General features: G+C 45.4%; 1 protein-coding gene and 2 long non-coding RNA genes across 11 annotated transcripts in view; 1 reads left to right on the top strand and 2 right to left on the bottom strand.

Annotated features, from left to right (window-relative positions):
• The window catches only part of MEIS1 (Meis homeobox 1), a 165081-nt gene that overhangs the window by 80005 nt on the left and 58284 nt on the right, over positions 1-26792 (bottom strand). For 8 of the 9 annotated variants that reach the window (XM_077915662.1, XM_077915669.1, XM_077915666.1 and 5 more), the window contains one exon: positions 11353-11498. The exons of the other annotated variant lie outside the window; for it this stretch is intronic. In XM_077915662.1, the coding sequence (XP_077771788.1) occupies positions 11353-11498 (146 nt within the window). The remainder of the gene's footprint in view (positions 1-11352; positions 11499-26792) is intronic. 9 annotated transcript variants of the gene reach the window in all.
• Positions 1683-6797, bottom strand: LOC144324300 (uncharacterized). The gene is made up of 3 exons (XR_013389826.1): positions 6663-6797; positions 2981-3271; positions 1683-2132 (listed from the first exon to the last, which is right to left on the bottom strand). It is a non-coding gene; the product is annotated as an uncharacterized LOC144324300 (long non-coding RNA).
• LOC144324299 (uncharacterized) lies at positions 5921-11558 on the top strand. Its single transcript, XR_013389825.1, has 4 exons — positions 5921-7295; positions 9610-9842; positions 10058-10208; positions 10814-11558. It is a non-coding gene; the product is annotated as an uncharacterized LOC144324299 (long non-coding RNA).

Below are 26792 nucleotides of genomic sequence, written 5' to 3'. Positions count from 1 at the left end.
ACGGTCAACTAGCCGTGTCAGTTCAAATGCAAGCTATGGCACCCATGGCCCTGGAGAACGACTGAATCATAGGCCCCACTGGAATGGTATCTTACGGGTTCTTCCAAAGGCTGTGAGCATCTACCTCTTAATTAAATCCAATTTGCTTTCCACCCGGAGTGTTACCGAGCATCTTCGCTTCCCCATACAGGCAAGCTCGAGACACATCATCCTCACCTTCCAACTACAGCCTTATGAAGATGTTTCCGCGTGGGAACGTCCCAAACTGATTTATGGCGCGACTGCAACAACTAGGCAACTAATCTTCCAGTATAAATGCGACACATAAGGACAGCCTCACCGAAACATATAAATTCCACATATACTTAAAAATATTATTGTCTGTAATTTAATACAGCAGAATGTTTCTAAGCCTATAACCTCGCATGCAGAAGCAGTTTTTCAAGCATTAATACTTAAATGGGTCATAGACACCACATCTGTCATTCTGTCCTGAAGTCTATGAGGCAAAACCGAGACTATGCTGGCCTATTGATTTTTCTAGCATTTGCTTTAATTTACTTAACCATTGAGAAATCCATCAGTACATAAAGGGCAACTGTCCATTACTGCCTCATTTGCAGACATTCCTTCCCCTCGTTTTTGGTAAATATTTCCCTTAAATTGCTACGTGTTTACAGTGTAAAAACGAATTAGGAAAGTGCTCACACCTGTTTCTGTTCAGTAACTGCTGCACTGAGGTATATGTAACGTGCTTAAAGATAGAATAAATATCTAGACATTATTACATCTGTGTGCAAAGGGTGGTAAATTAGATCCTAATTACATTAACAGGGACTCTGCCTCCCAGCTTAAATTTTACATGAGCACTCTGCAAAAATTCAAAAGCTCTGCTGTGGTTTCTTTATGAGCTGGTGATTACAGCTACTTCCTATGCGGTCACTAAATATTCTGTTTACAAATAAATGAAGAAGCTTTGAGCCAACTTGCCAGGGTAATAATCTATTTCTTTCTCCCCCTCCCTCTTCCCAGCAAACCCTCGCCACATATGCATGGCAACAATCAGGAGCCCTGGCTTCATCTAATTACTCCATCACATAATTTCACAAATTGCCTTGTCACTGGGGAGCCAAGTGCAAAACACGCTCACAGTGGGATTTCAGGCAGCAGCTTTCATTTACTACTCATTCCTTGTTAAATTAAACACGAAAACACCAGTTGTGTGAAAGAAGTCAAAAAGAATGCCTACGAGTGAGCCAGACGAGTGTATCTCCTACCTGCCATTTCACCAAATGCATTGCTGGCGACAGGAGCCTCCACAGGAGGATCCCGTTGGCCGGCCCATTCTTACTTTGAGGCAGCTGCTGCGGTCGACCAGAACCAGGAGGCCAAAAACAAAAAGGCTGCTTCGAGAGAGACAGCTTCATCACATGTCAACGGGAAGCATGGGCACGTGGTCCAACAAATAAAATAAAATAAAATAAAATAAAATAATAAAATAAAATAAAATAAATAAATAAATAAATAAAATAATAAAATAAAATAATAAAATAAAAATAAAATAAAATAAAATAAAATAAAATAAAATAAAATAAAATAAAATAAAATAAATGATATTCTCTGGCCCCTCTACTCTTTGCCCTTTCTGCCCGGCCGTGATCCACACGCAAGAACACATATCTGCGCCAGATGAATGATGCTAAGCCCTCTGAGAGCATCCACAGCATCCTACAGAGCTCCACCCTGCCTAGGAAGAAGGAACCAGATTCCACTAATCTTTGAAAGTTCTCACACGGCAGGATCATCAATCAAGTTCACACAGTATTAGACGTTTCCCTTTTAAGTATTAATGCCTTACACGTTTCTGAAACACATCAAGGTAAACGCTCACCCATCTCACTACGGATGTGGGTGGAAGAAAGAGTATACGGTGGGTGACGTGCCCACGGGGTGGGGGGGGGGAAGGGGGTGGACCTGAGGTCACGTCCCTGGAAGCTGACACTGGTACATCCACAACGAAACACGGCCACCGGTAATTAAAGGTATTTCTTTGTGGCTCAGGAGCCGGCAGGGTCAGGTACCGTTTTACATCACAAACCAGTCCTTTATGCATGTCGATTTGCCAGCATTATCTGCACAGGGAGAAGAAGACATTAGCAGCAGCTGTCTCTCTGCTTTTACACTGAAAATTCTATTCACACAGACAGGTGGAGTAATTTAAAAGCCAATGTGGTGCAATTTCGATGTGACTAATGTCACTGCCTACTAAAATGCCACCATTACCACTGTTTATGGAAACATTACTAAAATTACATTTTATTCATAAGAATTTTAGGATTCTGGTTATTACTAGCTTTAAAATGATCAGACCGCAGTGTCAGGGCCCAGAGCAGCGGCCTAATTCTCCAGGCTTTAGCAGCCTTCTTTGCTGAGAAACGACAGTTGGATGGTAGTTTCAAGAGTAATCGAGACGGCAGCAGCAGGTTCCTCGGTCTCCATAAAGCAAATTAAAGACATAGCTCTTTGGCGTCCTGGACACGTGACGGGCAAAAAAAAAAAAAAAAAAAAAAAAAAGTCTGCAAGGAGCTAAATTCTGTGTGAGAAGGTTCACTTAGGATTTGCATGAGGAAAGAGCCCTCACCCCCAAACTGCTATCAGACATTGTTAGTAGTAGACAGGGCGAGAGATTTACATATTTCCATAAGGAAGGAGGAGCAGCTAATGTTTAAAATCTGAAATTCTAACAATGCATAAATTATTCCAGTTGCACAAAATATCAATAGCTCTAGCTATGCCTTTTTTTAATGGGCAGAGACATCCAGAAAAAAAAGATCTAGGGGAGAAAGGATCATCCTTGATCCTTCGTTTCCAGTAACCATCAGGTTGCATGATGAAGTTTTATGCCAAACCCTCTGGCTCTTATTTTTATTTAAAAAAAAATACTAATTAGCTAGTTCATGGAATGAGATTATGATTATACCTTTGAACTTCCACAATGCGATTTGATTTGCTCTGTATTTGAGAGGCAACGTGGTGGAAAGCACTGGGAAATTCAAGTCAGGAGAATCTGCTTCCAGCTCAGCCAGTTCCTAGCTTTCACCCTTGAGAAAAAAAATCATTCACTTCACTTCTCGAAACTTCGTTTTGCTCATCCTGCTACCTCATAGGCTTGTCTTAAGAATCCAGAGCACGTGGAAATATTAAACTACAAGGCACCGCCAAGACACACGTTGTGATTTCATTTAACCTTTGGATCAATTTTTTTCTTCAGCTGTTAACAGGACAGAAAGATCCAGTGTCAAAATAGCCAAGCCGTTAAGAGATCTTTTTTTTTTTTAAGCAAATGATAAAAGTAATGTCATGTAATGTGAAATCAAGTTTTTTTTTTGTTTTTTTTTTTAGCTTCTCCCCCAAGATGTTTGGAAACTGGCTTCTCTTTACATAATAGGAATTAGCCCTAAACTTCTATCACCTGCAATAGAAGTTACCTCTACTCATTGATCTTTCTTAGGATGGGTGTTCCTGTTCGCTGACTCTGCCTCCTGGCCCCCTGGTATCCCGAGAACTTCCTAGGACACTGAACTCTCAAAGGTCACTCGTGTCATGGGAGAGAGCATGGGCTCTACAGGGATGCCAAAATTAATGTGGGAACAGATGAAAACTGCAGAATATTAAGAACTGAAGAGCAAAGACACATGACAGGTTGCATTCATATATATATAGTCCCATTTTGCCTGAAGAGATAATACCAGGAGGACAAGGAGTCATTTCCACCAAACCAAAGGTCTCTAGGTCAGAAGAGTTTGAATAATACATTATAAAATCAGGTAATTTGTATCTCATATCGACTAAGTTGGGATGTTCACGTTTATAACTTCAAGTTATTTGGGGCCTATCTCTTCTTTATAGTGTTCAAAGACAAAGCCACAGGTCTTGCATCAGGACCCACACTCACTGGGCTGTAACTTGCTGAGTGAAGGCATTATGCAACCGCAAGAAAAAAACCAGGGCTAAAGGTTCTTAAGATGTTAGAAAATTGCCTGTCATAACTCTCTCAGGTACTTCTTTGTTCTTGGAGGCTTTCCACGGGCCTATCAAGAAATGGGTGCCTATCTGCATCCCCGAGGGCTCTCTCCTACTCTTGACACACTAGGAGGAGCAACAAGTCCATCGAGGTGAGCCAGCCTTCCCGGGCTCAGGACTCTGCCAACTGAGGGACAAGCAAGATTGAAACAGCCTTGTCCGTCTCAGCCATTTGGATGGGAATCTGCACAGTCACTATCTCTGCTTGGAGCCTTACTACAATAATTTTTGCTACCTCGTGGCATTCTGTTATTACAGGTGAACTTGGACCGTGACCAGCAGGGTTTAGTGACCTGAGCAACAGACCATCGACTGCAAGGTGCTCTCCACTATTGGTTATCTCCTGGCATACACTCACAACAGTCAAAATCAGAAAAATTAGAGCCCTGAACATAAATATTTAGGAGATAAAAAGAAGTAAAATGGGTCCGTTTTCCCCACTAGGATTGGTCCAGGGAACAGGGGTTCAGAGAGATCGGTCCTACAGAATAATGTCCACGTATGTAGGGACGTATTTATGTATCTACACGTTTCCATAAGGAAGACTGAGATGTGATTGGGATGTTTCCAGTCAGATCAGATAAAGTATCCTAAATTCCATGACAAATCGATTTACCTCTCCTGGACAAACAGCCAACCAACCAAACCCAACCCAAACACTAGAATCCTTTCTAAAACAAAACCAACCGATCTTCTCTCCATCAAACCTTCATATTTTAAAGCAAAGTACCTTCCCTAGGAATCTTAAACACTGAGAAGGTAAAAAGTCAAGCTTGCATTATGGGAGACTCCTAAGGGTTGGGCTGAGTCAGTCTGAGAGACACACTCACACACACATATAAGCAATGCTCCAGTTTTAATCTGAATGATTAACTGAGGAGGAGCAGTTGCATACTCACTGACCGAACTTGATACTTTATCTTCCAAAATATATCGGAGGAATCAGAAGAAGACATGATATTGATGTATGCTTTGAAGTATAAATGGCTGGCTAGTGTTCAAGCAGTTATGTGCATCAGCAACCATCAACTTAATAAATTGTGCTTATATGGGCACTTTTGTTTTGAACCTCATCTTTTATTTAATTAGGCCGATTCAGAGCATATCAGAGAACCGAACTACTGTGTATTTTCAACCTATCCTTGGAAACAAAGGAAAATTTTAGCATAATCTAAATTATAAATTGCCAGCCAGACTCTACACAAGCCCCTTGTATATGGCACCAATCCTCAGAGACATGAGCAAATCATTTGAGCACAAAAATCTCTGTCACATTCCCCAGTCAGAGCTCATTGGCTTATGAGTCCTAGGTACCTGGGTAAATGGGCAATTATTTAAAGTTGGACTTTTGTTTTACTTTTGATTGTTTTTTTTTTTCCCCCATGTCCCCTCATCAACCGACTGTAATTACCCCAGGTCAGAGGTGCACAACCATGATGGGGAGGAAAGGCTGGGACGAGGGGAAGGAGGTGTGTGGAAGGCTGCGAGAGAGCTCTCCAGGTCACTAATGGCCTCTGGGGCAACGACTTGGAGAACCGGCTGATGCTTTGCCTTTGATCTTCTAATTCACAATGATCATTAGTATTAACTCCGATTCTTCTGGGTGAAGAATTCCAGCTGTAGCCTTTTCAGTTTACCTGACCTAAGAAAATTCATCACCCATCCCATTAGGATTTCAATAACCAGCTAAGAAAGAGAGAGAGAGAGAGAGAAAAAAAAAAAAAAAGGCAGTTGCCCCAGAATCTAGAAACCACCCGCTTCATTATTAAAACGGAGTTTATATGGCATACATCACAGAAGAATTAGGGCATTCCAACAGTACCTCCAAGTAATTAAACAATCTATTCCATTTGCCTCCTAAGAGGGAGGATTCCCAATTGGGTGAAAAAATCGTCAGGGTCCAATGTAATCACAGTGGAAATATGCTATCTCCAAACTAGCAGAGAACTTTTAAAATTAAAGTAGAGGGATCTGTCACTCAAACTTGCGCTAGTTTTGGCACAGCCTTGCTCTGACCCATCATCATCATGAAAGCCCGTGAAGGTGAATGGCAACTACATGCAGGAGAAAAAGTAGTAGCTACAAAGATATTCTCATAGGTTTACGAGAGCTCATTTTTGATAAGGCACATGGACATCTGGAAGGGAAAAATTCTTGTTACCCCTACATCCTGGTTTTCAAGAATCTCAATTTAATCATGTATCTGCGGATAACACGCAGCGAAGAAGGACTCAAAGTTGCTGTCTCCACAAACCACCTTCCTGGGGTCAGGCACGCGCACATGAAGATATGTTAGGACTAGTCTGAAGGAAGGACTGTCCTTCTCAAATACTCCTTCCCATTCTGGGCAAGAGTTCAAGAACACTGCCTTCCTGACCCCACTATCTTCTTAGGACTGATTTTAGCCGACTCATACCAGCTGGTTAGGCACAATGGAAATATTTGCTGTTGAAACCATCAAATTTTAGAGGTGAGGGACAGAAAAACAGAGGACGGAAGGAGGGGACCAAATCCCATCTGTTACCTACCTACATGCCCACCTACAGGTCCTTCTGTCTGCCTTTTGACCTTTCACTCACCTTAACCAACAGAACGGTTGTCTGGATACCAATGAGAAGGACTTTTTCAGTGTAATAATAATTCCTAATGTTGAGAGAACAATTCTTCCAAAACTGCAAGCAGAGATATGACACTAAGATGTCGCCAACAGATCTTGTTACCAAAAGCAAAACCAATGAAACAACATCTGTCTCTTCTAGAGCATTCAATTCCCAATTCAATTCCATTTACTCCATCCTTAGAGTGGCGGACCCGCAGGGCACTTTTCATCTAATAGTGTTTCTATGGAAACGCCATTCTCAACCTGGAAGATTCTACAACCCCTCACTTTGGCTTTATCCACATTGAGAGGAAGGTCTTATAAATCAGAAATTGAGCCATAAATTTCGCCACAGACAAACAAGGATTTTTCAAGGCTACAAGTTCACAAATAAGAAACAAACAAAACAAAACCAAAGAGTCAAAAAAATGTGTATCCAGACACAGAAACAAAGTGTCTCTATTAAGCATCCAATGAGATCCGAAAGATCAGTGAAAGGAATCCAACAAGAGAATGTGAATGAAAAACCAATTCACCTTGAGGGTCACCTCCCCTTACTGGTCAAATACCAGATGCGTCGCCCCTCGCATGGTTTCTTCACCTGACCCCGCAGGTGTGTATTTGAACAGCCTGCATTCTTCCTAACTTTCAAGATTCCTGGGACACACAGCAGCTCCATGCCGGAAAACATGTCACTGCATATTTTAAATAAGAACCATATTAACCGCTTTTCTATTTAGATTATATTTAAATCCGCAATATGCAAGAGGGTATAAATCCAATAGGGTAGGGGGGAAAGAAACAAAACAGAAAACCCTTGATTTTTTTTTTTTTTTTACCTGAAACGTTGTATTTCTCCCTTTTTCTCATTTTCGCTAGGCCCTTAGGCACATATCGCTGTAACACCATATAGCAAAATAACTGGCAATATGTAAAACACATCCAGTTTAAACACTATGACATAGTAGGTTGTAGTTATAGTTGGAATAACACCTTTAAGAAGGAAAAAGAAACCTTCATGGAGCATATGCCCCCGAACTGACTGACTATACAGTGACTCATACTCAGATATTAAGTATTTCTTAATTGTTTGCAATAATTTGTCTTCAGGCAAATGCAAGCATTTCTATTAATAAATGCTTTTGTTTTCTTTCGAATTCTCTCTTATTATCTAAATAATGTCTGTCATCCTTTGCGATTCCAGGGAAGAGTTTCTTTTAAGAGACCTGCTCCTAGTTATCAAAACTGGCAAATGCTCAACTAAGACTGAGGTGGAGATTTACATCACTGAAATTTCCTTTTACCCCAAAATCACCAAAGTTTAAAATCTGTTTCCTTTTTCTTTTATTATTTTCATCGTATACAAGTATTTCCAGTTTAGCTCACTGTGAGTCACAGAATGAAGGTTTAGTTCTCTCCTTGGAGTAGTAAAATGTGCTACCGATTAAATCTACCTGTGGACAGCTACAGAAACAGCACATTTTTCTTATGCAGCTGGGGTGCAAATCCAGGAAGGTTTTTTTTTTTTGTGTGTGTGTGTGTTTTGTTTTGTTTTGTTTTCAGGGCCCATTCTACTCCCCTGACACACAAATGCTTGAAAGCCCTTTCAAAGACAGGTTTTTGTTGTTGTTGCTGTTTTTAACTGAATAAACCCAATGTAAAGATTGACCCATTTATTTGAAAAAATAAAAGAAAGTAGGAATTTGCTTTCAAAAAAAAAAAAAAGGTATGTGAGGTTTTATAATACGCTTTTTGGCAGTTAAAAGATTAGTTTTTACAGCTTGCTAATAAATTGTTATTGCTATTACGTTAATTAGTCAGAGTTTCGAATGCTCTTTCGTATCCTGCAAGATTTCAGACAGGATTTCTCCAGATTAAGTTACATTAATCACATAAGCAAGAATGTGATCATTTAAAATTTGTAGCATCTTCCAAATGAATCATGCAATTCCCCCAGAACCCTCAGAACTTGACATAAAGTTGCTAAAAGATTAGTGCGGAGATATCACTACTTAATCATATTTGAACAAATAACAAAACTCTCCTTAAACTCTAGAGGCCTTTCCCATAGAATTCATTATGACCGGCTCCTGACTATGAACGATTACCTAAGCGGTTTGTGCATTCCTTCAAGAGGTGTAACAAGACAACTGACAACTGGACGTCTAGCTGGTCTTGCAATTAGAGAAGAGGGTAGGGCATCGTTTTCATTGGGGGAAGGAAAGAGGGAGGAAATTTAAATGTATCTCCTTTGCTTTTTAGATGATACTGTGAGATATTCGGTTTTTTTAGAGGTGGTTACCGTTACCGATATTTTTGTACGAGCACATGGCAGCGGAGTGGGGAAGCGGGTGGGCATGTCCGATGCAGGCCACTAGGCGATTTCTGCAAACATGCACAGAAAGCCAGGGAGGTGTGGACAAATGGGTTTCCCCTTCCAGGGCAGGGGCAAAGGCCAGCACAGACCCCAAAACTGAAAGACGTTAGCCAGACCTCAAGAAATCAGGCAGTTTATGAATAATTTCCAATCGAATTGCCCGAATAACAGATGGACCACAAAAAGCATCGCAATGCAGGTAAGATCTTGCTGGTGGCTACAGAAGTTTTTTTGTGTTGTTTCGTTTTGTTTTAAGAAGATAATATAGCTCTCTCTACAAGGTTCTTCCCAAGGGTATGACCTAGAAAACCAGGAAACCTGGTGGATGAATAAAAGAACTTGCTTCTCTCTCTCCTGATTCTGTCTGAACTAATATTTGATTATATTTTATTCAGGGGCATCTCAGCCTCAAGCTCCTTTGCAGATTGAGATGGAGGCTGATGAAATCCATTCTTTTTTTTTTTTTTTTTTTTTTTTTTCCGTTAGTACAGGCAAGAGATTTTGGTCGTAACCTCAGGGGCCACCTGATTTTGTCCCCTTCCGCCCCCAGGCTCCAGATCTGGTTGGCTGGTTGGCCCCAGTGACGAAACATCAGCATGGCTGCATCAGCACCGTTCACCAACTGTCTCTGCCTATCTCCCGCTACGTTTTCCTCCTGCCGTGCCCTCCGTGCCCTCCAGACCCTGGCCCTTCCCATCCCCCTCAGTCGTGGTCCATAACCCTCAGGGGCAAACTTGCACCAGGCACATCTCGGACTATCCGCGTACAGGTAACAGACATCAGGTAAGTAACGGCACCCGGGTGGGGTTTGGGGTAAACCGCATATGCTGCTAAAATCAGCCACACGATCTAAAGCTCCAACTAACTACCAGCCCTAGGCCAACCTCCAAAGCTGCTTCCCAAATGGTCAGGGTAGTCTAGTTGCTGTTTGGAATCATGGTGACTGGGGCAGAGGGAGGAAAGTATTTTACTTATTTATTTTTTATATTTTTTTTTAGTTATCCTTGCCGGAAAGTCTGGATTAATTTACACCCTCGAGTGTTCCTGGAGGCAGAGCCTCCATCCAGAGGAGCAGAACCAGCGTGGTGGCCTTTGACAGCCCCTCCTGTCTCCCTGACACAGTGCAAGCTAAAGGCCAGCGCTCTGAAGGTGGGCAAAGGTGGGGAGGGTCAACTGACCTGGCCACATGGGTGACAAAGCAGAATTAACCTTGATATTTAAACATAAATGACGTTAAGGAAAGCAAACTATGCTTAAAAAAAAAAAAAAAGTAACATAAAGAGTTTGCTTCTGACGTTTCTCAAAAAGCCAAGACTTTTAGCATTCGCTCACTTGAGGCTACCAGGCGGGGGCTAGGCGATGACCTATTTTAAACTCAACCTCTGTCCCTAATATAGTGAGAAGTCCCCCGTGGCGACAACGTTGCTGATTTTTAAAATATTATTTTATCCATAAATTTTCATTCCGTCTTCTTCCTCGGATGTCATTAAGTCGGTATGCACTTACAAAAATATCCACCAAAATATTATGATTATAAATATTTTGAACATGAAATTCATTCAGAACAATAACCAAACAAAACAAATCCCTTGGTGGCATAAAGCCCCAAATCTCCAGTTTCTCACATCTCCAGGAGAATTCCTGCAGTGAAAACAGCAATACTCACACAGACAATATAAACTGTTACTCTGCTTGAAAAGTCACAAGGGACTACACAGGAAGAGTTGACTCTATATTGCTGTTTCCCTTTACAGTTCTAAGCACAGGGACAACTTTCACTGTGCAGCTCGGGCTCGGATGAATGTCTCGTAATGGCAACCAGTGCATGCAAACCACTTCAGAGCAATTTATGTGAGCATCTTGCCATTGCAACAAGATTTAAGCTTTTTGGGACCGTGCGCTAGGAAGGTCCGCTACAGCGTTAGGAGAAAGGAAGTCCTTCTCTCCGGGGTCTATCTTACTTTCTTCTTAGTAGGACTTGGTTCTAGGGACCCAAGAGTCACACTGAGAAAAGCAACATCATTAACATACATACTTAAAATCACAACTCCTACACCTTATAACTTACAGTTAACAAAATTGCAATAGTGAACTTCAAATAACACTCCTCGTTTGGGGTAAGTATCTAGGAAATAAGGGCTAACACTTCTGTAAAAACTAGGGGGACACAGTGATTTATGAAATATTCCAAGTGCAGAGGGATCATGTTCCCCCATCTTTTTTTTTTTTTTTTCTATCACAACGGGTTCATCGTCCATATTTAGTTTACATATGTCATTTAGAATCCACTTACTGTTAGATGCTGGAACAGCCACGCCCTCATGATATTTGTGGCTACTTTGGGAAAGATGCCACGCTTTTTGTGACGCTTTTTGTCCTTATCTGGATCATCATCGTCACCTGTGCTGGGGGAAGCTACACTGTTGTCCAAGCCATCACCTGCAAACATAGTGAATCAAATTTTGACTGATGCTACCTTGACATGCTTTATGCAAATAGAATGCCTTTGGATATAAACAAAACCAAAAGAGCAATATAAATGATTAATAGTTTATTTGGTACTGTTTTTATTATTATTTTTTTCTTTTTTTTCCATGACAAAGAGAAAGAACAAGGCCTAGGCTCAAAAGTAGTCAGGTCTGAGGAACTTCTTCCAAAGGACAGTGGGAAAGGTCAAAGGGAATGAGGGGAAATGGCCAATCTCTTTAGTAGCTTCGTTGCCATGGTAATTATTCAGAGGGGTACAGCTGAGACGAGTTAAGTGTAACTGGGGAGTTCGATATGGTGGTGGCCGTGGGCAGACGTGCCGTCCCTGCCTGGGTATTCAAACCCCACATACAGTCATTGATGTCAACTTGTGAGAAGATGCATTTAAGACAGCAACTATTTCCACAAGTGATCAATCTAAGACTATAAAGTAGGCCATGGAAATGTAAGTAATCCATCATCGAAGCGCTTTGACATAGGGATGCTTCAAATAGAACATAATTTTTCTTGTCATAGAAAGAGAGCATCAAGTTTAGTAAGGGCAAAACTCCCTGAAATAGTTTTTTTTTTTTTAAATTAGGAAACAATTACTATGTAAGTCACTAAAGTGATGTTAAATTAATAGTCCATTGAATTGGATTACCCTACAAATCCAGGCAATTTCTAAGATTTCTTCCAGATTCAAATTTTGCTCATTGAAAAGTCACCTGTTTACAAACCCCTGAATATCGTGGATCCCATTCTTCCATTGCTCTCTGTTCTAACGTTTATGTTGTGTCCTCTAGAAAATACTCTGGCGCTGTGACACGATAAAACACAAAAATGCAGCATGCCCTTCACAGCGCCGTGCGTGGTAAGACAGAAAAATGACGTTTCAGCCCATGGAAGCACACACTGCCTCGCGCAAGTCGCGAGGTACAAATGGGAACTGATACCTCGTGTTTTGGCACAAAAGTTCAAAAGGAAGACGAGGCTGGGGCTGGGCAGCTTGGTTCCTGCCAAGGGGGCCTCCCGACCCGCCACCTGCGGGCCACCCCGGCTCTCGGGGGAAGCCACCGACTTCCAGGGCAGGACAGGGCCCCGCGGCCCAGGAAGAAGGCTTGGCGGTGAGGCAGCCGGCACACCTGGGGGCATGTGGGCACGCGGCTGCACGCACACCTGGGGGCACATGGCCTGCACACACACCTGGGGGCATGCGGCCTGCACGCACACCTGAGGGCACATGGGCATGAGGCCTGCATGCACACCTGGGGGCACGTGGCCTGCACACACACCTGGGGGCACGCGGCCGGCCTGAGTATGCTACTGGAGGGCCGTCTACGCGGCCGAGGAGTCGGGTACTCGGATGAGACCCGTCTCCCGGCCACCGCGCGTTGGCACTGGCCTCAGGTTCGGTTACCTGGCTTCCTCGGATCCCTTATTCCCTGTTCCTTATTTCTGTCACCCAAAGACACTAGGTACAAGTGTACTACTTTGATCTTCGTGATTCTGGTCTAATCTACGGTAATTAGGTCGCCATTAATCAATTGTTCTTACCAGCTCTCTCAGGAGTCCCCTGCCGAGCCCCCCACCTCACCCCCCAAAAAAGGAAATTGCCCCCAAACGGCCTTAACTTGTATGGTAAAGTTTAGAGACTGGTGGGCGAGGAACAGACTAATTTCGACGTTTCTGCGATGACTGCCGCCTATGCCACAGACACGAAACTTTGGCAGAACTTTTCTGTGATTTTAATTTTAAAAAATCCGTAATTTTATTGTATCTAAAAATCCCTCTGTTTTGTTCAAGTTCCACAGAATCATAGCTGTGTTCTCGGTGGAATAGATCCTAGAGACCCCCCCCCCCCAACCCTCCATCCCCCGGACTCCGGAGCCCTCACTTGTATGGGCAGCGAGCCAAGAAAGTGCTTAGGTGACTTGCCCAAGGTCACACGGCAGGTCTGGGGCTGGCAGGCCTGGGCCGGCCCAGACACACCGCATCCCCTAAACCGGTGCTCCTCCCACCCCACCAAACCCATTATTTGCATAACCAAGTGTTTTAGAAGGAGTCCCCTTGGATTTGCCTAATAAATTCCTTGAAAGTCCAGTATTTAAAGAGGCTTTTTATTCAGAGAAGCAATTCACCATATAAAATAACAATTCATTAAAGAAACATGAGAAAAGAAACCAACTCAACAGCATTTAAAATTTCAATGGGCTAATCCACTTTCAATATGCAAAAGGTAACCGAGGAAAAGAAACATATTACTTGATCATTGATTAAAAATGAAAAGCTTCTAACCTAATGACAGTTTTTCACCACCTCTCCATGATTGTTTTCCACCTTTAAAAAAAAAAAAATAGCCTTTCCATCCGTCTCAAAACCCCTTCAGATTAATTTAGCAGGCGATGCCTAGTGCCTGCCTCGAAGAGAATTCATTGATAATTTATGGAAATATCTACTATAATCCAGCGGAGATGACTTTTTTCCAGCTTTGTGCATCAATAGATAATCAAGGCCTTAAAGCAGCCTTAGCTTCCCATTACCTCAGGCAAAAGAATTCCTGAAAGCGTGCCTTGAGGGCACCTGAATTATATACTCCATTAGGAGAGGAAGGCTTTCTGCATTCCATGTGTAACACTCACCAGAACCTTTCCTGTTTATTTCTGCTGTATGAAAGCAGCAGCATTAGGAACAGAATTTTTTAAGTGAAGACTTATGTAGACACAATGGAGAAACCTTTCAAGCAGGAGCCAGATCACCCCCTTCAGTCCCTGGCAGTGACCTCTCCCGAATAAAAGGTTTCTATTACATCATTAGCTCAAGCCAAAAACAGCCTTGGCTTAATGCACAGTTTGTTCTTCCTACTGTTTTTAGGCAAATACAGCTACTTTACTCCCATCTGGGAGGGAAATTACACTGCTGGGTTGTAATCTAAGACAAGATTTTCATTGGAAGCAAATGCTTTCAATCCAGTGTAAATACTGGTGCATGTTCAGAAAAGCCTAAAACAATAAACCCTGCTCCTTCCCGACACAAGTTAGGGAAATGGAGAAGATGGGGAAGGAGAAGAGCATAATACAACAGACTATTCTAAAAGCAAACACTTTCATAGATTTTCATAAATTGTTTAACCTCTTCCACTTTCTAGAACTGAAAATTGATCTCGAAACGTCTCCACCTCTGAGGAACAGTCTAAATGGTCAATTGTACCTCTAGCATTTCCATTCACTCTGCAATTTGATACAGTCACCTCGATGCGGTCTCTGGAGGATTTATTTCCTTTTTATTTTTTTTTTATTTTTTATTTTTTTTTATTTTTAAGATCACTAAACAAACTTGGAGAACCGCCGGCCGACCACATGGCAGCAGGCAGCAGCTCTGAACCACATTTGTAAAATGTCAGCAGTGACTTCATTCCTGGAGCTGACTTCTCCTGCCGCCAAATGAAGGCAAACTGAAAAGGTGGAAATAATCATAAAAATGATGCTAGTCCATAAACAAGCTTACAGCCTCATTAGGATAGCAGTAGGCTCCAGTGGGTGATTTATGCTCGTTTTGCTGATGCTATGAGGAAATGCCATAGGGCGACTTTAGCCAATTGCTAATGGTTTCTGACAGCTTCTTAGCAACTAGTGCAAGCAACGTTGTGGCGTTTGCTAGTGACAGAAACCGAAAATGTCATATTATCTGCCCATGTGTCATGAAGTCCGTGTGGCAATTAACTAGCAGGCCAGTGACTGAGGGGCCAGAGGCTCCCGAAAATGGCCTTTGGCTATGCAGAGGCAGCCGAGGGGCGCAGAGCACCCGCTGCTGCACATATGCAACATTCTAATGCAGCACCCCCTTCCTTGTGACTCCCCGGCTCTGATGAGGCCCGGCCACTCCAGTCCCTTTTTTCTTCTCACTCAAGTGAAACTCTGGGCTCTCCTCTCTCCTCTCTCTCTCTCTCTCTCTCAACCTCTCTCTCTCTCTCTCTCTCTCTCTCTCTCTCTCGCCACTGGCTCTGGCCTTATGAGAAGCCTCCAAAGCCTCCAATGCTTTGATATGATTATCCCGATGGCTCCTTAATTGGCAATACCTGGTTCTGGGCTCTCTGGACGCTGGATTGTAAGGTGCCAGCCATTTTTCTGCTCTCTCACGAATTAGTCTAAAAGGATTGAAGATCACTGAAGCAGACTCATTGCCTGTCAGGTTGCAGGGAGCAGAGGGACTCGGCGGCAACAAGACACTACGTGAAAAACACCAGGCTTCTAACGAGGTGGGGGGGGGGGGGGATCCTGGCCACACTTTCCAGTTTCCGAGCTATCAAAACCATGCACTATATGTCAAACTGTCAAACCTTTCAGCGTGGGCCATTTGCCCTTTCAAATAATATTTAAGAATTGTTTTTACAAAATTTTATAGGCCATGGTCTAGTGAAAGAGGCCAAGCAACAAAGAAAGGAATTTGTACTACAATTCGTCTACGGACAATTTCTTGCGAGACCTGGTCTGTCCCTGCGGAGCAAGGCAGGTGACCTGTGGCAGCTCCCAGGCTGTCAGAGAGCTCAGATTTCAAACACGCTCAACTCAAACATCCCGAGTCGCCTATTTAAGCATGCCCAGGCATTTAGACTGTGCTATCTCGTGCCTTTCAAGGCAGGATAAAGCGGCATTTACCGCATTCAGGCCATTCAATGGGTCAGACTGACCGTGTCAGCAGGGGCTCCTCTCTGGCAGGTCAAAGCCCTGCTCCCATTTTTCTCTTCCTCCTAACTCCCTCTCTCCGCGCACCCCCCCTCCAACCTCCAGGATTGCCCATCCCCTAAACCTATTCTGAGCGAGGCCAGAACAAAACCCCCCGAAGTGCCCAAGATTCACCATCACAACCCAGAGGGCCCTCCAGCGTCGGCCGGCCAGCAGGTGTATATAAAACGGGTTGGGTTGGCTGTCAGAGGGCTCTTTCCGTCGTTGAGGCAAGACTCCTAATTAGGGATATGAACTTTCAACCGCCGGGGCAGAGGAAGGTGTCGGGTTGTGGCCCTTCTTGTTTTGCTAGAAGCCGGGCTGCGAGGCCTCCCAGCTTAGAGACAATTCATTTACAGACCTGTCCTGAGGACCCGTAGTCTCTGGCCGGGGTCGCTCCTGAACTTTTGCTTTGCTCACCTTCAAGTGCTTGGAAGCAGAATGTTTGTCCCAGAGAGGCCCGCAGACTCCGAACCAAGGCCGTTCGTAATCGCACCTCTCGACGCGGAGTAAACTCTGCCATGACTTGGGAGGTGTCTACGCGGTCAACCCAAAAGCACGAAGACCCTACAGCTCATGTTGTAAGGTGGCTCCCTTTTCCTCCAATATGAAGGCTTGCTGTTGTTTCTTTTTTTTTTTTTTTCTTTCCTCCAGTCTGTTTTCTCACAGAGCACATCTACGAGGATGAATATGGCATTTCACCCCTTACACGGCGTGTAGAACATTCCCTGCCCTTCCAGGGGCGGCTGCTGGTGCAAACATCCCATGAGCATGGGGAGGTCGGGTTTCCTCTGGAGCGGAGCTACCCGAGTGTGCCAGGTTGTTAGGAAGGATGTAAAACTACCCCAAGCCCACTGCTCCAGATCAGGGCTGCGTCTGCTTAGCCAGAAGTCAGATGGGATAATGTTTCTGTGTTATGTTAAGAGGATAAATGGTGAGAATTATAGACAACCCTTTCTCAGGAACCAGCTAGAATGCTTCAGAGGTTATAAAGAAGTGTTTTGTCTTCGCGGGAGAATGTGTAATAGCTGCCAGAGTGATTTTTCTAAGATACGTATATGATCTTATAACCCCGGCTCTCAAGATCCTGCTGCGGCTATCATTTGCCTTCAGGGAAAAGGGCGCCCGTTTTAGGCCTCCGAGGAAGGCCTTGCACCATTTCTGTGTCCCCTCCGGGGGCCTCGGGCCTGCCTCCTGCGGGAGTCGCACCCCGGTCCTGAGGCTCCCGGGCTTCTCACCCCCTCCCCGCAGGCACAGCTCCCACGCCCCGTGCGGTCCCCTGTGCTAGGCCTCTTTGCAGGGTCCTTCCTGGCAAGCCCTTTGGTGACCGTCTCTAGGTTTCACCCAACTGCCATCGCCTCTCAGGAGCAGGAAGCATGTGCCGGACTCTAGCGGCTTGGTGCCACCCCTCCCTGACCCCCAATTTTTCCTCCATCCAAGCACACGTCGCACTCTCGTGGGACTGTTGGTGTCCTGTAGTGTTATATCCCCTCGACTCGGTCACAGGAACTATGAAAACAGGGACAGGGTCCTGGTCCCCTCCAAGAGTCTCCAGGCCCTGGCTTCAAACTTGTCCCTGGCTATGAAAGGAACGGGCACATGCGTTTCCTTTTTTTTTTTTGCACTGCATGGAGAAAACGGGTTTCCATTTCCACCTGTGCTCATCCTCTCTGCCAGCTGCTTAAACTCTTGAAGCACAGTCACCAAGGAAAATCGGTAAACCCTACGAAGACGTGAAGGAAACGCATTCTCCAAAGCTGGGACGTTCCCTTGGAATCTTGCAGCTCGCCGTGGACAAAAGGCGGACTGACTTGAGGAATCAGAGTTCTTCTCAGTGTTTGCCATTGTCTCTCGGGAACACACTCCTACCTCTTTTGATGACAATTTAAAGCACTTGGCCTAACTAAAAGGTCTTGCTGGTTGCACAAGTTTTCCTGAGTTCGACTCTAAAAGATGACGCCGATGTGTTTGCTCCCCTCTGCCCTTTCCCCCAGCGAATGACACACGTTACTTCCACGCCTCCCAGTTCGACCCTAGCAAAGGAGCCCGGCTGCCTCGCAGCAGACCATGTCACCCCGAGCTCAGGCTCCGGGCGCACGCTGTAGAGACCCGCTGCCAAACACAGAACTCCAGGACCCTGGCTTTCCCTTGGCTTTGCCGAGTCACGGATGGGCCTTCCCCACCGCACTCCTCCACCTGCCTCGGCAAGTTCTCAGCAACAGGTTATCGGAGGACCTTGGCATCTCATATACAGACTGACGCGCCGTAGGGTCCTCGGGGACATTAGAAAGGCTTCTCCAAGATCAATGAAAACCTAATACGACCCCGTAAGTCTAAGTACACGCTTTCAAGAGAAACACAGCAGACTCTGTACGTCTTCAAGAGGGCGGCCAATAGACAAATACACCATTGCCTGCATCCAGTGGTTCACTTTGGGGTTCGACTTGAGTTAGGTTTCGGTCACCTCGGCCTCCCTTTTGTATGTCTGCTCATCCTTAGGTGTTTGATGTCTCCTTGTTCCCGGTTCAGAGCGATGCTCAGTTGATTGAAGAAAAGTAACAGAGGAGAAGCACGTTCTCACATGTGTTATGGTACCACCGCGACCTCCCTGAAAATCTTGAGGTGTTGGTTCCTTTGGAAACCAGGATAAGGAGCCAACGGCGGCGTGAGGTTCTAGAAGGGGCCTAGGACATGGCCTGCGTTACGGATAAACGCTGAAGGCCGTGGCTGAGAGACAGAGGTGAAGGGAGAGTCGGGGAGAAGATCGAGGAGAAGCAAACCTTAAATAAACACGTTATTGGTACTTGTAAAAAGGAATGTGTAAGGTGTATGCTTCCCAGGGTTGGCTTTCCAGAGGCCTGCCATGAAGCTTGTCCTCTCTCCTTGGCGTAGGTCTGTTAAGCGGTGACACCCACTTGTTAGTTAGCCACCGAGGAGCGAGCTCGCAGCTTATTTTGCCCTTTAGCGGACTGACATCCTGACATCACAGGAACCTAACGGAAGAAATGGAGAAGGCAACGCCCTCTCTGAATGTACTGCCCCCCTCTTCTAAAAAAGCAAAGCGCAAAAAAAAAAAAAAAAAAAAAAAAAAAGCAAAGCACAGACTTTAAAAATGAGCCCCACAAGGGGCACCGGGTGGCTCAGCGGTTGAGCGTCTGCCTTTGGCCCAGGCCATGATCCCTGCATCAGGCTCCCTCTCCCTCTGCCTCTCCCCCTGCTCTCTTTCTCTCTCCAATAAATAAATCAGATTTTTTTTTGCAGGCAACCATCTTTTGCCTAAGCGGTCACCCCTTACCATTCGTTTATTCTTTTAACAAAGAAAGTATTGAATTCCGACTGTGTCCCAAACACGACATCAACCGTTAGAGACACGGATGGTGAACAAAATCAGAGAGGGTCCCTGAGTCTTCGGAGTTTTCCAGAGAGAGGGCACAGATGTTAGAGAAGACAATCACAGCAATAAAGGTGCGACTGCACTCGATCAGAAAGAAATCTAAATCTGTGGGTGTGGAAACAGAGGAAACTGACGGGGGAGGAATCTGGGGCAGATTCCGGAGTGTGGAGGAAGTCGGGCCCGAATGGCCAGCCGCCGCAAAGGGCCAGAGAGCAGAGAAGGAGCCGCAAGCCACGGGGACGGCACGGACCAAGGCCCTGTGTCTGGAAGCGTGACACAAGCACAGAACCGGAACCGGGAAAGCAGGACCAGGTGACGCTGGCGAGGTGAGGGGGGCCAGACCACTCAGGGCCTTGTAGGCCATGGTCAGAGGTTGGGTGTTTGTCCTTAAGGGGCTGCTAGTGACCCGCATGCCCCGATATCACATAAATCTCACCCAATAAAGCCTCACGCCCTGGCATCTCTTTCCCTTTTTTTTTTTTTTTTGACATTTTAAAAAATATTTTATTTATTTATGAGAGACACAGAGAGAGAGGCAGAGAGAGAAGCAGTCTCCATGCAGGGAGCCCGACGCGGGACTCAACCCCGGATCCCGGGATCACGCCCTGGGCCTAAGACAGACGCTCAACCGCTGAGCCACCCAGGCACCCAGGCGCCCCTCTTTCTAATTCAACCTAGCAGATCACTTGATTCCAAATTAAGATCGGGGAATGAGGGACAATGAAAAAGCGATGAGTCCATTCAGGTTGACCCCAGTGTAGGCACAGATCACACGCTGGTTAATTCGCAAGCAGGTCTCTTGGACATGAGAACATACGTTGACATAGAAGCAAGTTATGAAAGGTGTCCGGTCCCTAGGCCTGCTCATCGAAGCCAAAGTAATTCATTAAGCGAATAAAGTTCTGACACCTGAAGTCTGGGTGCGGGGAGTCAGGAAGTATAAGAAGAAGGAGGAAGATGAAGGTTTTTTCCTCATATTTCTATACATAGAATCGGCCTAGGGAAATATTAAAATGTGCATAAGTGCCTTTAGCGCCTCCTTTTCTTTCTTTCCTTTTTTTTTTCTTTTAAGATTCTATTTATTTATTCATGAGAGACATAGAGAGAGAGAGAAGGAGAGACACAGGCGGAGGGAGACGCAGGCTCCCTGTGGGGGGACTCGATCCCAGGACCCCGGGGTCACGCCCTGGGCCGAAGGCAGACGCTCAACCCCTGAGCCCCCCAGGTGCCCCAGGACCTCCTTTTCTATAGTCCCTTCCACAGCGCAGCCTCCATCTCCTGGGCTTTCAGAGCATCCCAGCGCCTTGGCCTCCCACCTGGGACACCCCACCCAGCTCCATCCTTTTCCTGCCCTGAGTTCACGCTTGCCATCTCCCGACAACCACAATTCCCAGCCTTTCAGTCTGGTTCATCTAAGCCAGACCCACTGAGGTAGAAAGTGATCCGCGAGATCAGAGACACCGATGCCCCTTCACCTTCCCAGAAACGTGGGCGTCTCTGAAAGAAAATTCGTTACTGCAAACAGATCTTTGACTGGCAGGATTTCAGGTAGAGTAGTAAGTAAAGTCAGAAAGAAAAATAAAAAAGGGGCAGCTGGCGCTGGGAAAGTCTTGTTGTGGTTTTAATCAGCTGGTGGCAGCCTTTCAGAAGAGCCCAGGATCGGTTCCCAGACGTGCCATTCCGTCCCTCCACCCTCAACCACTCGGCCCTTGCTCATCCCTCCCTGCATTTGGGAAGCCACGCAGGTGCCTCACCTTGCTCAGTTTTGTTTTCTTTTTCACGGAAACTGCGGAGACAGAGAATGGGTCCTGAGGGTGCACAGCGGGGAGAAGGGCAGTAAGAGATCTGGGCGGGACGTGTGTGTCTGGAGGATGCTCCTCTCACCTGGGTGTCTATAACTCAGAGATAACTACAAGCAAATGCCTTCTGGTAAGCATCTATCAATTCATGATTCTTCATGGAGACCACAAATAATGCAGAGAACGCAGCAGGGTAAGAAGTACGAAAAGGATACAACCAAGTAACGGAGACCCAGAATGGAAATGCCCACTGGATTTTTATGGGACACGAAGAAAATCTGTTGAATTATTTTAATTTCGATAGATTTGGGAGAAGAAATGGGACTTTCTAAATTCGTGGAAAGTAAGGATTGTCGGTTGGAGTTGGTTATATTCATATTTGCAGTTGACCTAAGATTTATTTTATGTAAGTATTCCTATGCGTAGAGGACTGTGGATAGATACAGCATGCACCAAGAAATCAGCTAAATTTTCCAAGTTTTTTTTTTTTTAATCATTGTACTTTGTTCTTTTGAGATAGGAATACCTTTTTCTAGTAATTCAATATGACTTTTTGACTTGAATTCCCCTCAGGGGAACAACAGCAAATTAGTTACCTACATACAGAGGACAAACAGCAATGATGAATAGGAAAGGAAAAAAAACACAGATTTTACTCATTTTTCATCCATTCAGCATTTTTTTTTTTTTACGACTAAACACCATGGAAAATCCCTGCAAAAACAGCATAACTTCTTAATGAAGTCTTAGAAACTTCAGGATGTGAGTGCACTGCAAGATATTACTGAAATCTTTGTATTTATACTAACAGTAAAACAAAATGGAAATCCCCCAATCTTTTTCTAAGGGAAAAAGAAAAAAGAAAAAAAAAAAAAAGATATGCTTATAATTGCAAAGGTAAAACAGTGCAAAAGTCATAAACTTTTGTTTCGAATCAATATCTTGGCAGCATTTTAGGAACTGGTACTTTACCTTTTTAATGTTATTATAGTAATGGATGACAAATTCCTCGAGATATTCTTCCCAAAATATATAAATCATATATTAATGAATGGTCAGAGAATTCTATTTAACCGTGAACATGAATCTCTTAGTCAAAACAAAAACAAAAGCACAAAAACAAATGCCACACACGGGATCTTATAGACAGGCACACACACACACACACACACACACACACCATTTATTTTTGTGAGATCCTCATATGCATGCTATATAATTTATTTTTAAACTTTTATATACTCTGCACGTGTGTGTGTATATACATATGTGTGTACCTATGTCCACTAACACAGAAAAGACAGTATTATTTTTTTTTAATCAAAGAGGTCACTCCTTCAGCAAAGTAAATTATATAGAATACACTTGAAAAGGAGGATTTAATTTTTTTTAAAAAGTTACTGACATGCAGGTTTTGGAAGCATTTGAAGTGGTTCTCAGCTTTGGCTACACATAGAATCATGTGGTAGTTTTTACAAATCCCGATGCCTTACACTGTACCCAAGACCAATTAGATTAGTATTTTGGAGGGTGAGATCCCAGCATTAATGATTTTTAAAACTTCAAGATGATTAAAATGTACAGCCAAGTTTGAGAACCAGTGGATTAGAATCACAGATTACATGTGGCAAGGCTCAAGTATTTTTTTTTTTTTTTACAGAGAAATGACCGTAAGACCCTTAATCAGAGAACTGTTGTGTGTATTTTAGATGCAATTTTCAAAAAGGTTTACTCATCTGGTTTCCTATCTCATGGTTTGCAGACTGAGAGCTTTGTAACAATGTAAGATGATAAAAAAAAAAAAGGCAAAAAATAAGAACCTGGCACACTAGGGCCCATTAGCATAGGGGGAAACAGCTCTGTAAATGCTAAAGAGGCTGTGTAGACAAAACGATATGCAGCACAGGGCCATAAATCATGTATCGGCTGGATTTAAATTTTTTTAAGTTTGTTAAAATTAGGTATGATACAGTGTGTGTGTAGTCGGAGACATTTTCCTAAAAATACCCTTAAATTTCTTAATATTTAAAAAAGTAGGATTCTGGTCATCTGGACCACATCATTCTTGAATGGCAGCAGATAAATCAGGATAACGTGTCTATGTTCTGTAGAAACTTTTCACATATTTGTCGTCCCTTCCCTGGACTGTATAGTGAGATGGAACCCGGCCCTCACTGCGAGCATCGTGCGTGGGCTAACCTGGGGCACCACCTCTGTCTTCTGACCCTCCCTGGCTTCCAGGGAATCTCCTCTCAAGGTGCTCACAGGTTCTTCATCCCTCCTCTTCTGCTCTCAGTACGGAAAGGATGCAGGGGGGAAGGGCATGGGGTGTGCAGGAAGGATGAAGGGTCAGTGGAAGGGGAGCGCAGCTAGAGAGTGGGAGCCTCCTCCTGCAGTAAGGTAAAAGCCGGAATGCCAGGGATGGGGGCGGGGAGAGAGAAACCAGATGGCATTCCATGCGGGTAGATTTCTTTGCATTCAAAGAAAAATAGAACTAGGTTGTAAAATGTAGATTAGGAAGTCTTTGGGGCCAGTGAGGTGAGGCGAAGTTTAGTTAGAAGGAAAACAGGCAAGGAGGACGTTGGGATAAAAAAAAAGAAATAGGAGCTTGTTATTCTCCAATCGCAAAGCCATCTGAAGATCCAACAGTTTCCGAAAGATAAGGTCTGAGAATTACCGGCATGTATCTGAGATTACATCTAACCTTCTCTCCTCTGATTTTCCAAGACTCTGGTTCTTTTGTCGAGTTTTTGCGGCACACGTAGCTGTCACCCAGTTAATTAGGGACGGGTGCCTGCCACTCGAAATAAGCACATTTCGTGAAGTGGCGACTCACTATGGTGGGCATGGTCTCTAGGACTAACTGGAGGATCAGACCAAGCCAGGTTATCTCCAATGGGTCACTCTCTTTTTGTTGTGATTTGCTTTTTTTTTTTTTTTTTTTTTTAAGATTTATTTATTTGAGAGAGACAGTGAGAGAGCATGTGCGTGCGCAGTGAGGAGGGGCAGAGCAGGGACAGAGACTCTCAAGCAGAACCCCCCACACCCGCCAAGTGAGGGGCTCAATTCCAGGGCCCTGAGATCATGACCTGAGCCAAAATCAAGAGTCGGATGCTCAACTGACTGAGCCACCCAGGGGCCCCTCGACTCTCTTTTCTGATGGCGCCACAGATCCTCTCTCGGCCTTCGTCTCCCCAGCACATGGGACACCTCACCTCTTGTCTGGGAGGTCTAACCAGAGCACAGTGTAGCCCCTGGAGGCAGATGGTCTAGGTTGGTGTAAATCCCATCCTCACTACTTGAGAGCTGCATGACCCTGGACAAGTCACTTAGCCTCTCCAAACCTCTGTTTTGCACCTCACCCCCACCCCACCCCCGGAAGAAAGAAGCACAGTAATAGTACACCTTAGAGTTACTGAACAGATCACATAAAATAAGCCACACAGAACATCTACCACACGACCCAGCAGAGCCGGCTTAGCCCAGTGAATGCCAGGTCCTGTGGCTGTTTTGCTACTGAGGATTTTCTTCGAGCAAGGGGACGTTTCCCCCTGAGCCCTGCACGCAAAGCAGGAAAACAACCACGGCCACTCCAGCTATGTCTCCTCACTGGTCCCATCCCGTTCTCACTCCTAGCAGCCACTTTTCCAAAACATGTGCACCCATTCTCCCAGCACCGCATACCATTTTTATTTTTTCTTTTCTTTTTTCACCCCCCCACCCCCAAAGAGCCCTGGAATGACTTGGACCTCTGTACGTGTGCTCCAGAGGAAAAATGGGTGGGCGGTGCCACCTAAGAGGCCCACCACAGAGTGCTGGCGGCCTAGGGCCGGACCGTGATACACAGAAGCATGTTTTATTAATACAAGCTCTCACTCCCCACGCAAAATAGGTCACTTCATAATACCTTGTCCTCGCCTCTCCTAATAATATATCCGTGGTCATTAATAGCAAAGGCTTTTAGCAAAAGCAAAGATTTTGATTCACAAATAGGGAAAAACAGCTATATCATTTAAGAAAGTACCTTTAAGGTCTAGGACAAGTGGGATGCCCTATAGAAAAAAAAAGGGCTCATTTTCAAGTTTACAGTCCACCTCTTGTCTAGACAGCAAGAATAAGAGTAATGATAGAGACTAATATTTATTGAGCACTTACTAGACACTTGAAACCGTTGGTGAGCCTTAGTTTTTGATCAATTCATCCTCACAAAAACCTTAGAAGGTAAATTTAAATTTGTTATCATGGTGAAAACAAACGAATTAAACCACAGTCCATTTCTCTGTACTTAAAAAAAAATAATAATAACCTTCACTTGTTACGTTTTTTGTTTTGTTTTTCTCAAACTGTTTCGGTAGCCAACAGAGACGACCCCCACGTCCTGGGGAGCACACCCCTGACTGAGAGCTTTTCGGAACCGCCTCCCGTCACCCTTGCCCTGGCCTCGGCGCACAGACCAGGGAACAGGGCTTGCTGTGAACTCAGGCCCGCATGGGGCTGCTGACCGTTCCAGAATACTCTCCCCCCCTTAACCTAGGAGGTTCGGTACCAGTCAAGACGCACCCGTCGCCCCAACCTGCGGAGCGACCTCCCGGGGCAGCGGGGCCTCCTCCCAGGGCTGCTCCCCGGGCACCTCCTGGCCACGCTCCTGCTGCTCAAGTCGCAGGCGGGGAGGCCCGGCCCTGAGCAGCCTGCCGGGCCCCGACGGCAGGATAACCGAGGACACCAGCACCGAGTGACCGCGGCCCGGGAAGGCACACCCGGAGGGGACGATGCCACCAACAGCCCCGGGTCTGCAGGAGCCCCCGAAGCCGGAGGGAGCACCACCCGGCCGGCAGCTGGGCCCACCCGGGGCACCGCCCGAGGCACCACGGGGCACACACTTCGCAGCAGCATCACGCGGGGGGCTTCCAGGCCTGTGTCCGCGTGGGGGGCCCGGGGCCCTCGAGTGGGAGCGGGAGGGGCAGCCAAGTGTCCCCGTCCCTGCAGGTGGGGAGCAGCTCTCCGCACCCCTGGGGCTCCCTCCGGAGGCCTCCCTGCATGCAGGACCCCTTGGTCCCCAACACTCGCCCCCCACAAAGACCCCCAGGGTCAGGCCTGGGCCCAAGATGCTCCCAGAGACGCAGCTCCACAGGGGCAACGGCCGCCCTGCAGCCCAGGCCACCCCACCCGCGCTCCCACACGCAGGGGGCCGCCCCTCCATCTCCTGCTCCTCGCTCGTCCTCTTCTGGGCCTAGTCTTGACCCCGACGGCAGGCCGACTGGGGATCTCCATTCTCCCCTCCTCCAGCCCTGCCAGCGTTCTTTCCCAGGGCTAAATGCTGCTCCCACGAAGGGCCAGCTGGAGGGGATTC

The sequence above is a fragment of the Canis aureus genome, chromosome 11 (assembly GCF_053574225.1).
Source record: "Canis aureus isolate CA01 chromosome 11, VMU_Caureus_v.1.0, whole genome shotgun sequence".
Lineage (NCBI taxonomy): Eukaryota > Metazoa > Chordata > Mammalia > Carnivora > Canidae > Canis > Canis aureus.
Note: the sequence above shows the minus strand (reverse complement) of the source record. Positions and strands in the feature narration are given on the sequence as shown.